Genomic DNA, 13,945 nt, shown 5'->3' with positions numbered 1-13,945 from the left:
TCAATTCAGACATTTAAATGTATAATGATGAACAGTGAAGATTCCCAAATCTTCCCTAGGCTCCTTAGTTTAATTTTATAGCAAAAGAAAATGAAGAAATTGAATAATCTTTAAAAATCTATTTAGTTTGGGACCATAAAAAGTTTACATATTGAATGCCTCCTTTGTTATTTAGTCTTAATGTTAACTTGTATATGCAACCATAAAATCTAACTGTAGTAAAAATCTTTAAAATCTTGCTTTTAAAGCTTAGGTAGATTATTTGGTAATTTCAAAGGTTTGAAAGGTGGTTTCAGAGTTTAAGGTATATTTCAAAATTAAATGACTGTCACAGTATCATGTCTAACATCAATTGAATTGTTTCTTGCAAATCTTTCTCATTTTTCTTCTTCCAACTCCTTCTGCAGATACAAACTTCTGAGGTATTCCAGAGAACGTCAGTATATTGATGGGTTGAACAATTTAGTATATACTCCTAAAGTACTTGTCAGTAGATTGTATAAAAATATAACTGTTAATCTCATACCAGAACTCGCTCCTGTTAGAGACTATTGATGGAAGTGGAATGGCAAGATATCCTACCAGAATAAACTTTGAACACTGGAAGCTACTGATAAACACTGTAAAACAAAACAAAACCAACAAACAGCAGCTTAGAATTAGAGTTTTTTGACCAATTGATGATGCATATTTGGGATGAGAAGTAAAGTAATTGTTTGTACCATGCATTTTGTTCTGAAAGAAAAGCCAGCAGCTATCACTCAGATGTTTACAGCATGAGACTACTGTTCAAGCCTTCATTCTTCACACTCTCTATCTTAACTACTCAACTAAATAAACTGCAGAAAACAGACTTGTAGCTTCTCTGGAAGTAAGGGCAGAAGCCTCTTCCAGGAATTTTTTATACTGAACTGCCCCTCCTCGTATTTAAATGAATGCTTTTGTTTCTTTTTAAAATGTGTTTTGTAAATATGTGATGTAAATTAATGTGTGTACATTGCTTTTCAGTTGTTCAATATTTTATGCTTCAGTATGTATTTGAGTGTGTTCTCGTTTGAATTCTATAGGAATGTTTTTATTAGCATGAAAGAACAAGTGTAAAATGTAAGTATGCATATAAAAAGGTTATACCTTATGTGAAATGAAGGAAATATTAATTGTTGGCCAGCTATGACTGTAAACTGTTATACTAGTTTTGAGCTCTAGGCCTCCTGCATATCTATATAGAAAAATCAATTTCTTATATGAACCTGCTAGAAAGAAAGCTTTTAATTTTATTTATTGCCAGCAAAATTGTATGATACCCTGCCTGCCATCTGAATCGTATTTATATGCATATTGCATGTGTATTACAGAAAATCTTGCAGTTGTTGCATATTATGATCTACAGGAACTCTTAACTGTTTCCAAGTGTGCCACTAGTGTCAATGTCAGGGATTTTCATGCCTAAAACGATGTGTCTGGGTGCGTACAGTATTTCGGTATTGTCCTTTTTTTCTTTTTTTTTTTTTAATTCTAGTGAACAGCACTTTTATTCCTCCAAAATCAGAAGAGCCAAAAATGTGTCTTCATTGGAAGAATATTAAAGTTAGATTTTTAAGAGAATAATAAAACATAGTTCTAATAGTTCTAATTCTTGCCGTGTGGGATTTTCAGCAGCACGGTGTTGGTCACACTGTTCTGCTGATGAGGATGGTGATGACATAAGCGGAACAGAAAGCAGGCCAATCCCAAGTGCTTTTTGAAATTCCACTCATAATATATTATTCAATATAGCTATTTAAGGGCCTATTCTGGTAGAGTGCTGAGTGCTTCTATGATGCACTGAGGATCCTCAAGTCGATGACTGTCAATGAGATTGAGGTTGCACAGTCCCGCTAAGGATTGGTCCTGTCTGTTTCTCTATTTTTGTGGTGTTAAACGTATAGGTAACTAGCCTCTTTCCTTATCTTCTTATTTTCTCTTTACTTGTAATTTTATGCTACCTGAAAGTATCCCACTGCTAAGCATTATTATCTTTCTTAATATTTTTTTACATTCCTTGTTAATACAAAGGAAAAGGACCAGGTCATTTATTTTCTATGTTAATGCAAAGATATTGACCAAGATATACTAAACTGTTTTGTTTGTCACAGTTACTCAACTCTTTAGGAACCAAAGACTGACTTCTGCTCCCATAATGAATGGAAAGCAGTATCTATAATAAGGATTGTTTACCCATAGAGTGTTCTGTAAGAGTGTTGACAAAGAATCCTAACTTTAAGTCATTACTGTATGTTGGTTTCCTGAATTGCTGCCACAGATGGTGTGGTGCTTTGTATATTTTAAGTTTGTTTGCCATAAACACGTTTTATTTCTTTGGCATCCCAGCAGCAAATTTTGCTCGTAGCCATCCTTCAGTAATGTTATGAGCTTAGCTGTAGGCATCCCAAATATTTAGTAGAAATATTATTATTTAAGTATTTGAGAACAATTATAAGGGATATTTTTTACCATACTGGAATTACCTTAAAATCTACCAGTTAAACTAATATGCTTTAGGAATGATGTAATACAGTGGAAATAACTAAAAGCATAAAGTAAAGAAAACATCCTTCAAAAGCATGCTTAAGTGGTTTGATCACCTCCTGATAGATTTTTCTGTAACTGAGTGTATAGAACATTCAGAAGCATATGAAGAAAGGGGAGATAATACACTCTATGTACAATTAATTATCTTCAAAATAAAGATAGTCTTATTTCATAGCAGACTAATACAGTTCTTTAAGAACAGTAGAATAATTTTTTAAGTCCCTCATGTAATTTTGAAGTGATTTCTGGTTTTCAGTACAAGTTCACCTACAATTTCACACCTAAGATTATGAAACATCCTTTGGTACCACAGGTCTGTACTGTTTTCTGAAGCATGCTTTTGTGCCCATTTCTTAGGCATTCTGTGAAATTCATGTGCAATTAAAAAAAACATCGAATGCATATATATGTATATATACTTACATATATACATACTATATTACACATATGCTGTGGCTGAACTAATATAACTTTACAGCTTTAAGTGATTGATCATGTATGGTCCTAGAAAAATGTGATTTAAACCAGTATGTGAATGGATTGTGACATATAGCTGAGTTCTTTAAAAGTTTACGTTTTGGTGCCCCAAAATGATGGATGTTAAATTATGAATTGTTGACCAACACTCTTCTCTAAATACCTTTTATCACTTTGTTGGGAAGTTTTAGAAGTTGCCATCTTAAATTACATCAAAATAGTGTTTGTATACTACCTGCTTGAACTCAGTACTCTTCTGTAGTGAATTTTAACATAGACAGTGCCTTCAAACAAAATAAATACGATGCAGAACTAAGAGTTGTGCACATCCCTTTTGATAATCTCATGGTTCTTGTAAAATGTAGAGAGAAGCCAATCACATTGGCTTTTGCATTGCTGACAAAGGCAAATAAAGGACGTCTTCAAGGAGTGAACATGGAGGGAGAAGAAGGAGGAGAAGAAGAAGTGCTTTACAAGATTCTGAAGGTCTTGCAAATTAGCAAGTAAAACATTACAGAAATATTAAGAGTAGAATCTGGTTAATATGCTAAGATACTCTCAAGCCCATTTTCTATATTTCAAATTTAAGTAGGAGAATATAAAATATAAAGTCCATTTTGCAAATAGGCAGTGTACTGAAAAGCAAGTGCAAAATGTCCTTTTTATTGGATCCTGGCACTCTATTTTTCTATTGTTATGTTTACTAATGACTGTGTTATAGTGGATTACTAATGAGCCAGCTGTTTAAAAAAATTAAAAGGATCCATTGCATATCAGCAAGTGGAAGTGTACTTAAGATTATTTTATTTGTAGAGGTATGTAAGATAGGCTTAATGAAAAATGCACTGAAACAAATGCTGGGAATTTCCTGTGTACTATCATAGTTTTGGGGTTTTTTGTTGTTCATGAAAATGTTTGTACTTTTTTATCATTGTCTTTTATGAAATATAATGTTCTAAAGATTGTGTTGGTTTGTTTATTCTGAGATTTTGTGGAAAAGATACCATCTTTGTGTTTTGTTTCTAGACAAAATGCTCATTTTTCTAGTGCTCAGTACCCCAAAGTAACAGCAAAAGGAAGTGACACACCTGTCCAAGTACATCAGGTTAGGCTGTGATGGGATCAAGCCTTAGGCTAGCAGGGTGTTTTCCTTTTCTTTGTATTTATAGGCTTTTAGCTTTTGGTTTTATTAGGCTAAGTGACTCAACCTTTTGGCATACTTTTCCAAGACAGGGTTGCTGTCCTGTTGAATCTCCTAATGGTTCTTCCCTATATAAGGATTACTAGAAAGGGAATAGAAGGATTCATCCATATTTCTCCTGGTATTGAATAGGACACTGATTTTCTCAGGATTCATCAGTTATCCTTATTTTTATTTGCATTTTACAGCTATTATGAAAGTGTCTGATGGGTTGAGGTATGCAAGAAATTCTGGGGAGTACTTTAACTGGAGACAAATTTATTTGCAGAATTTTCTGCAAATACCTGAATAAGCTTCTTCAGGTATGTTTGAGCAACATACTTTTCTGAAACAAAAGCTTCTGGTCTGTCTTTGAAAGTGTCACCAGTTATGATATGCTGGAAAACAGGAAAGGAGGCATTTTAAGTATGAGTAGCCTTCTTAGCATCTTTAAATGCTGTTTTACCATGCTGTCACCTTTACCTTCTTTCACTTCCATGTCTCCAAAATCAGAATTGAGAGGTGAGTTTATCTAATAATTGTGTGGGGCCCTGAGTTAGTAACCCCATGTGACTTCATCTGTTGTGGGCTTCATTAATAAAACTTTGGAGATGGTAGTGGTGGATTGTATTTTCTGTGTGCTTACTTTTCATGAGACGCCTTTCACAGATGCATTTTGTTCAATTCCTTTGCAAGAAGAAATTTAGTTTACCAACTTCATGGAAGACTGGTTTATTCTCAGAGTCCCAGTAGTGGAATTTCAATAAGTTTTTTCCTAAGGTTAATGTGTTTTTTTCAAACCCCAGACTTACTCAGAAGGGCAATATGGCGATACAGAAATGCAGAATACTTTTATTAGGAAGAGTGTTTGAAAACAAAGTCAGTACATGTTCTTCCTAAAGTTAACAAAGTGAATAAAAAACGTAGTGATTTACTGTTGCAGTAAGAAGCGATGCAGAGTCCTCAGGCAGGCGCAAAAGGGAGCTCATTTATTCCAAAAAAACCAGGCCTTTCTGAGCAATTAGGCTTTTATCAGTAACATTCCAGTAAAGCACAACAACCATAGCTCAACCAACGACCATAAACCACGATGTAAACACGTGATGGTTATATAAGTTGTTTTCTGTGGTTATGTAATTTGTTTTCCACCTCTATTTCAGCTAAGTCATTACCCAGAATCCTTTTCTACTTAGCCGAAGTAGCAGAAGTGAACCATGATTTTACAAGGCCTTCCTTTGATAAGGTTTTACTTATCTGCAACAATTTACTATGACATCTAAAGCTGTTGATACAGTCAGAAACTAAGTTCTTATCATTTATGGAAATTTTAATTTACACAAACGAATTTTCATGCTTAATGTCAGCTTCTATTCCACTGGCTCACTAACTACTGCTGTAGTTGAGTAAGAGAAGGGACTAAGGACGACAGCAATGGTGTGATGCCGATTAACAACATCATTAGCTGTGAAAACCACCTGGAAAAAAGAAAAATACGAGACAAATGAGAAGTGATCTCCAGGTAAAAGCTTAGATAGAACCACTGTGATCATTTGATGCAACTCCACATGAAACTTCAGAAATAATCTCACTCTGAGCTGTGACTGCCTGTAACACACAGTTTTTCCACTGGTTAAATATCATTTGTTAAAAGTATAAATACCACATTATTCAAGACTTTATACAATTTATTTATTATCCAAACTGGCATTTCCTTGTTGGTACTCATAAATGGCAACAAGACATTTTTTCTTATTTCCATATTCCTCCCTTATGAAGGTCTAGTATGAGCCCTATTGATTGTCTTTATTAAAAAAAAAAAAAAAAAGCTAGCCCATTCTTTCAAGTGTTGGAATGTTTTTGTTGCTCATCATGTTCTGTACTTCAAGTAGTGCTACACTATCATTAGGCCAGATATAAAACAAGGGGTTTCTTTAGTTCTACTTCAAAATCTAATAGTTAGAGAAGGACTGCATTAGTTATCTGGCCACAGCATAATAACCTTACATATGGATGATTTACCACAGCCCTATTAACATCTCCTTGACCAGCACATCCTATCCTTTGATTTCTCACTCCACATAGTACATTATTTTGTGTTGTGAAATGAGAGGTGTCAACTTTTAAAATAGAAGGTTTAATAGCATTCTGTGATGCACAGCTTGTGCTCCTTTCAACATTAATAAAAAGATGCATATGAAACAACCAGTGAACTGAGCAAAATGTGTTCCCTACTGAGGCTTATTTTGAAGAAAGAAGGCTCTTGCACTGTAGATTAAATTAATGTCCAGTCAAACATCATCTTGATATACAATCAATTTACTTGCATGTTGTAAATCTTTCATCTTCCCTTTTTTATTTCAGTTCTCTCAGAAGGCAATGCTATCCAGCATTAACCTTCATTATTGTTTAGTATAAGAATGTCATATTTCAGGTGTCTCTGGAAGGTAGGGAGAAAATTTAATCCAGGTGTTTGCCACCTTTTCTCCAACAAAATAAGAAACAGCTGAGCAGATCTGTCACAGTCCAGCCAACAACTAATATCGAACTGCTACTACTGAAAGGTCATTGGAAAGCACTGATGCTCTGGAGGGGAAGGAGACAGTCCCCAGGGAGTCCCAAATCCTTCAGCAGGCCTCACTTGGTACCTGGTTTGGAACACCTTCCTCTAACCAATTTATTTGTCCCATGAAAATTAAAGGGGCACGTTGTACCTTTTTTTCTGTTTTTAACTGGGGCTCCAAGCATCCAGAACACAGCACATACATTTGTTGTCTTTAAAAATCTAAATTATGAACTCTGTCTGTAGCCGTACAAATACTGGCTCCAAAAGGCAGGTAAATGCTTTTCCCAGGAGACTTCAAAGAGTACTTCATTTGTTGTCCCTGAGACACTTAGAATAAGTACAGAAACAATCATGGGCTTAAGTAGAGGGAGAAGGATGGAAAACCTCTCCATAAGTAACACATCTAGGATCATTGGGAGTTATGGGGGAGCTAGTAACTAGGTTCTGTCATGACTATGTTCCTACAAAGCTTTGAGACTGTGGATTTAAAGTGTTAATGTGAAAATATTTTAAAATGAGAATAAAGTCCAGCATATGCAGTTAGTAATTGAAGCCTACACCTATAAAGTATCTTTATTCTTTACAACTGAAGTAGAGGAAGAAATGAAAATGAATACTCACATCAGCATGACGGTAGAAGGGATTCAAGCCCATACTCTTCCAGTAAGAGGCTGTATCAAGCTCAAGCTTGTATAACCCTGCCACAAATTGTTCTTTAGTTGTAAGCTCTGGGAGCACTCCTCTCTCATTGGTTTGTCTGTGTAATGGTAGAAGAACACACTTTTATAGTTTGGCTAAAAGCCTGAGAAAGATGCAGTTTTTAGCAACTGAACTGGAGTGATGTGTGGCTTAAGTAATATGATGAATACTTCTATTGATCTGGAATGTCTTACGTCCATCTGTAGTGTGGATGCTTCAGAGCTTATCTTGGCATTTGCTACTTCTGCTGCGACCACAGCAGATGGCTACCTGCCACCACACTGACTCTGCATGGTTTGGGGGTGAGCCAAAAACTGGCATTATTGTTCATAGACTCTTGGCAGAGTCTTGGACTTAATTAAATGAACCCACTCAGAGGGAAAACTTCACTGCTGTAAGCAATGTGGAAGCTCTATGATGCACTCACTTACTGTGCAACTAAGCAGGGTCAAATGTCCTGATTTTTCCATGGTTTTCTTTCTTATTTAAATGTATAGAGTTGTTTTGTCTGTGTAAATATTTTTTTACAGTTGGCTATTAGAAATTTGAGATCTGCTATTTGAAATGACCATGGGTCAACTAGCAGTGTAGACTCATGGAATTCCTTGTGGCTTATATTGGCCTGAACAAACAGGTGGTTTTGTTTGATTTAAAGATAATATCAGTGTTATCTAAAGCTCTAGTACTGGTTTGAAACCATACATCTTTGAGCACCAACCCATTTAGGGCTCAAGAAGCAATATTGAATGCTGTCTCTCAAACATGTCTCTTTTTTGAAACATCTTTCAGTGAAATTGGTTTTATATTACTAGGTTTTTTTTATTAGGTAGGTTATCCACAAATAACAGATCTGCCAGTGCCTGATTTTGGTATCTAAAATCCACTGTCTTGTGTTCTATCTACCAAATTTTTTCTGAATTTTACTCAAATTGCATGCAGAGAAAAATATTGTCACTGTCCAGTGCATTACTTAGGATTTTTTTTTCATATAGCTTAGAAAATGAAGTATAGAACACCATTTATATCTTACAAGAGGCTCTGTAGTCAGTTATCAGAAGTTTTATATCCATTCAATTTTCTCTATTTTTCTTTGTCATAGATTGATCATTGCTAGATAACTGGTCACTTCTCTAATAAGCTTTTCCAGTTAATACCAAACACATCTTCAGTTGAGAATATTACAGGATCTCTTGCTAGCATTCAATTATTTAAAAATTATCAAGCCTGGGGAGGTTGATTTCGTATTAGCATGACTTTTGCTTACCTTGTCTTGAGGTTACTTTCCTCCTTGTTTCAAAGGTTAAACGTGTTTTTAAGGCTTCAGTCAAAATCCAGCTGTTTAGATGAGTATCTTTATATAGAGTCTCTAAGCTCAGAAGTAGAGATGAGTAAACTGAACACTTACTGGAAAATTTCACGCATTTCCAGTGACAGAATATGTGTGAAATTGTCTTCTCACTTGAGGGTGTGAGGCAATTTAAGTAGCACAACATGAATAGATTGTTTTCCCCACATTGTACAATAGTGTGTGGCCTTCACTGTAGCTATATTTTTCAAGGACACATATGAGAGCAATGTTGCTTGTGCCAGCCCACTGCTCCACGACACCAAAGAGAACAGTTTCTACTGGAATTTCTAGAAATGCATCTGAGTCTGGGATTCCACTGTTGAAGTTCATGGGCTATACCAGCTCTAGCCCTTGGGAGCCCTTCCTCACTTTTTTTTAGGTGGAATAGACTGTTAACATACATGGAAAGGTCTCAGGTGAGACTTTGCAACTATCACGAGGAGCTAAGTGTGCAAGTGGGATATTGCTTGGTGAATAAAGAATGCTCATTCTGTGTTTCACCTAAGAATTTTTCCAATTTAATTTCAGACTATACTTTAAATAAAGATTGCTTTCTATTTTTTTAAGTGTTAACATATACTAAAATAGAGGGCAATTTAAGAAAGTCATCTACATTTGAAATTCTACAATTACATTTTTTAAAAGACATGGCAATATTTAAATATCTGGAGATTCTTTTTGTTACTTGAGGTGTGATTTCTTCTCTGTGGAGGAGGAGGTGATAAATCTTTATCCCAAAATTTTCTCCTTTTGGGTAAGTCCTTTATCGTGAAGTAAAGAAGGCTATCAAATGTGATGTGGTATGTGTTCAAAACAGTTTCTTGTTATAGCTGTGGTGTTGTAAGAAATGAAAATCCATTTAGAAAGATGGAAAATGGCCAGTAAAGGTAGGATTCTCAACCAGAGTCTTGGTTTCAAAATATAAGAGTCTGTCTGATTCTTCTGATAACAATGCAGCAGTTCACTGCTGGGTACTAAAAAGTAATAGAGACCTTTGCAATGAAATTAGAGAGAAGCGATGACTGAATTGAAGGATAGCTTAAAATACTTTCTTGTGTTCATAGGAACTGTAAAGCATTATAAAACCGTTCGGGTAGTTGAAACTGTAGTACATTTAAAAGGCTGTCTGCAGCAAGTTAATTCAACTGTATGCTATTTTTCCTCTGAGCAAAAAGACATCTCACATTAGTGAATGTGAAACTGGTCTTTCAACTACTTGGCCTCTTCCCATTGCCTTTCCCATCTTTCACTCATTATTTTAGTGTGACTTACTTTGAATTTAACAGTTCCCAAGATCCATCTGCTGCTTCTTTATACAACTTAACTGGAACATTTGGAGCTGGACTTCCTCGGACTGAATCCACAACTTTTACGAAAAGAGGGTGCTTGGCATCAAGAGGGTCCTTCAATAGGAAGAGAGAATTTTTAAGTTGCAAGAAGGGTAAGTGTCAGTACGTCACAAAGCAGCAAGGAATATTATTCTTTAGATCTACAGTACAGACCATATTTTCCATGAGAGGATTGCTGTGTACTGAAGAATCATAATCTGAAGCTTTCTGGGGGCTGGATATGGTTGGGCCAGGAAGGAAGATTTCAGGAGGTTTTGGGCATGGAGCCATATACACCAGGGAGGCACTGCAGCTGTGAGACCATATTTCTATTTTTCCTTTTCATGGCTTAGCTACACATCATCTCCAGCATGAAGTTGTAACTAAGTTGTGGCCTCAACAGGAAATAATTGCATCCTTAAAGGTAGTAGGAATGTTTAAAAATCTGCCAACTCTTCCTCTGTATTTTGGACCGTAAATTTGAGCACAGATTTCTGGATTTGAAAGGCTCTGATACCTTGTTGCCATAGAGTTATCTCTGTTGCTACAGAGTTACAGTTCTGCTGTAAACATGATAAGCACCACATACAGACTCTCTCCTAGCAGTGTGTTGAATCAGATTTGTCAACCCTGGCATCTACACAAGCACAGGAGAGGAAAACCTTCCTTCAAATACAGGATGGCTATAGTTTCATCCCAACATATTCATCACGATTAGTGATTATGGCCTGATGTTTTACCTTTTCAAAAATAGAGTTGAATCAGGGCTTTGACCTTACCTAATTCTGCAGATGAAGAGTGAGAAAACAGAGCTTTATAGAAGGTGCTAATCAGGGGTGATCTCAAAATAGCAGTCACTAATATCCATTTAATCATTGTAAAATGAATAGTGATGTAGATGGTTAAAAACTAAGAGCCCTCTCTTTAATGCCCTCACAGTCTGGGATGTTCCCTGGGTCAGGAACCATGTCTGGTATCATACCAATCAGTATGTATCTATACCGCCTCTATGCCCAGATTCCTCCCGCTCCCTTTCTGGAATGCAGGGGCTCCTCGCTAGTGAGGCCTCACAAGAAGGCCACTGCTGATTTTTCCTGACTTTTACATCCTGGGAGCTCAATGAAAGTCTTATTCCTCAACAAAGTTAGTCAGGTATTATTTTCCCAAAGATCAGAGTTGAGAGGAAAAATGAGTAGTTGAGGAGAGAGAGACAAGGGTGCTGTAGGAGAATTTCAGGCAGAAACATCTGTGTCTTTAGCTTGCTCTCCTGGGATTAATGAGCCCTTTGGAAGAAGGATCCTGACTTTGGCTCTGTTCTTTGCTTACATGGGGTTAAGCTGTAGTGGGTAGAGCAGTAAGGCAGAAGTCTAGAGAAGGCCTTTTTCCAGCATGGATATTGCAACAGGAGATGAAATTAATCATGACACATCTTGTTCATTGTGTTATGAATGCTCAAGGTTTTTTGTCTAGTGAATATGATAGTTTTTCCTTTCTCATCTCACGTTGTTTTTCATGAAGTTTCTGTGCCTAATGACAAGTGCTACTTCTTTACCCATAAAGTCCTCTCACTAATCACTAGAGAAGAAGAAAGAAGGACCAGAAAAGAGCAGCAGCAGAGAACTACATACTGTAAAATCAAAATAATCAAAACAAAATAGAATAGTCTATTTTTTTTTTTCCTTACACTAATTAAAAAATAATAAAAGGAAAAAAGACATTGAGACTACATCAGTAGAATGACTTCAATCCTGAGACACTTACCAATGGCGCAGCTTCGGAGCAAAGTGCCAGGCCAGCTAAGAAAACCAGAAATACAGAATGCAAAGCCATTTTGCCTGCCACTAGAAAGTCTGTGTCAGCAAGCAAAAATGGGTAGGAGCTATGATTTTTATATCAAGGCCTCTGAAATGAAGCTACTTATCAGAAAACCCTTATGACTTTCAACACACAGATTCATACTGTTTACTTAGTAAATAATGAGAAAATAAGTAACCCATACAAACATGAACCTTGTCTGTGAAAATAAGTCTTTTCTATCCTTCTCTGTGGAAATATTGTGAACATTGCCTAGTTCAACTACAGTGTCAATTTTCTTGGAAACAATATCTATTCTGTTTTATTTTTCTCTTTTTATTGAGGAATGGTGCTGTATTGACCTCATGTAATTGAGAGAAATACAAATTTTCTGTCAACCCAGCAATTTCAGTGAGAAATTCTCTGTGGTTATGGCTGGTTTAATTGAGTCACCCATGCTTATGCATTAAGAGATTTCTCTCTGTGTTGATCTCCTCCCCACCTCTAATAAAAGGTAGGTGGATAATCTGTGGGCTATTTAGTTTTCTTATGCATTCCCTAGGAAGAAAAATATGTTACTGTTGGTGTTCAGCGTGACATCAAGATACCTACACACCGACTTCTGAAGCACAGTTAAACAGTATTTTAGGTTGTATCACTTGTCCCTTAGATTCAGTACAAGCTCAGGACTTTCCCTGTACAACTGCAAGTCAACTCCTACCAGAAGCATTTAGTTAATTTTAAGGAAATGTTGCTTCTTGAAATGAAACTTTGTCTTTCTGATCTTTGCTTAGACATATATCCATATACTCTTTTACTAGATTTATCCTCTCACCAGATGGATGACTAAAAGAGTAGGTTTTTTTGTTGTTGTAGTTGTTGGGTTTGGTTTTTTTGGTTTGGTTTCTGGTTTGGGGTGGTTTTTTGTTTGTTTGTTTGTTTTTTGCTGAGTATATCTATATAATCAAATTTATGCCCTATTTTGAGGGCTTAGCATAACACCCTTCAAATGAAATCTACTGGTTTTCAAGCTCCAGAAACATGAGGATCCCATGAAACCTCCATACTTTATGATGGGTGCTGTTTTGAAACTGTTTGCACAGCTTACAAGAGTTGTGCAACTATGGTAGCATCTAGAAATCCGTGAAAAAGTAACCAGATAGTGAAATGTTAAAGGCAAGCTTCTGTAACTTGTGAATTCACTTGCCATGCTGTCATCCCAGCAGGCTCTGGGTATAAACTCCAAGGTCAGCAGCAAATGAGTGCTGAAGGCTTCTGACTGGCACGATTTCAGTTTCTTTCTCTGTAATTTATTTAATCCAGTTAAAAACCAATTCCTCTGCTTCAGGATATTTTAAATACAATAGGCCAGGGTTTACAGAAATCACTGCTAAATCCCTCAAAGTCTTTAGTCAGTTTATCAGCAACTTTATTCGAATCACAGTCACTCTACAGCTTACCTTTTCCTATTTCTAAAAATATGAATAGAATATTAAGATGATGGTTCTATTTTAGGACTTCTTTTTAATGATGGCTACAGATTTGACTTATTAGAGATTTAACTCAGATGCACCTGTGTAGGGGAGCGAGCTGTGTGATGTCAAATAATTCCTTTAATATCAAAGATGTTAAAAAATGTGCTAATTGAAACTACTTCAGTATTCCTAGATTGATTGAGCAGCCAACTTTCCTCTTGAAACATCAAAGTGTTGAGGTTTACCTGAAGTTTTAAGTAAAGGTACACAGATTTTGACTCTTTCAGCTCTCTGGACATACTTATTTCAATGGTTTCTGCATTGTTTGTTCTGCTGCTAGGTATTCAGAATTTCACCAATTCACCTTGTGACCTGGTTGATAGTGGGACCATCTTTTCTGTGTGTAAACTTGGAGAAGCACAGATAACTTTCTTATTTTGAGTAAATTTATTTGGTAATTTTTTTAGGTAACACAACTATATGAATTTCCTGGTTTGAGCCAATGTATTT

General features: G+C 36.0%; 2 protein-coding genes across 2 annotated transcripts in view; one reads left to right on the top strand and one right to left on the bottom strand.

The window, feature by feature from the left end:
- B4GALT6 (beta-1,4-galactosyltransferase 6) overlaps positions 1-5,317 on the top strand; it is a 31,739-nt gene extending 26,422 nt beyond the window's left edge. The window contains exon 9 of the mRNA XM_069004662.1: positions 408-5,317. Within this exon, the coding sequence (XP_068860763.1) occupies positions 408-555 (148 nt within the window). The 3' untranslated portion in view covers positions 556-5,317. The remainder of the gene's footprint in view (positions 1-407) is intronic.
- LOC138105065 (transthyretin-like) lies at positions 5,055-12,066 on the bottom strand. Its single transcript, XM_069004663.1, has 4 exons — positions 11,928-12,066; positions 10,111-10,241; positions 7,413-7,548; positions 5,055-5,703 (listed from the first exon to the last, which is right to left on the bottom strand). The coding sequence occupies exons 1-4, from the start codon at positions 11,994-11,996 to the stop codon at positions 5,596-5,598; spliced, it is 444 nt and encodes a 147-aa protein (XP_068860764.1). The 5' UTR covers positions 11,997-12,066; the 3' UTR covers positions 5,055-5,595.
- Between the last annotated feature and the right edge of the window lie 1,879 nt (positions 12,067-13,945).

Source organism: Aphelocoma coerulescens, chromosome 2, assembly GCF_041296385.1.
Source record: "Aphelocoma coerulescens isolate FSJ_1873_10779 chromosome 2, UR_Acoe_1.0, whole genome shotgun sequence".
NCBI classification, from domain to species: Eukaryota; Metazoa; Chordata; class Aves; order Passeriformes; family Corvidae; genus Aphelocoma; species Aphelocoma coerulescens.
Note: the sequence above shows the minus strand (reverse complement) of the source record. Positions and strands in the feature narration are given on the sequence as shown.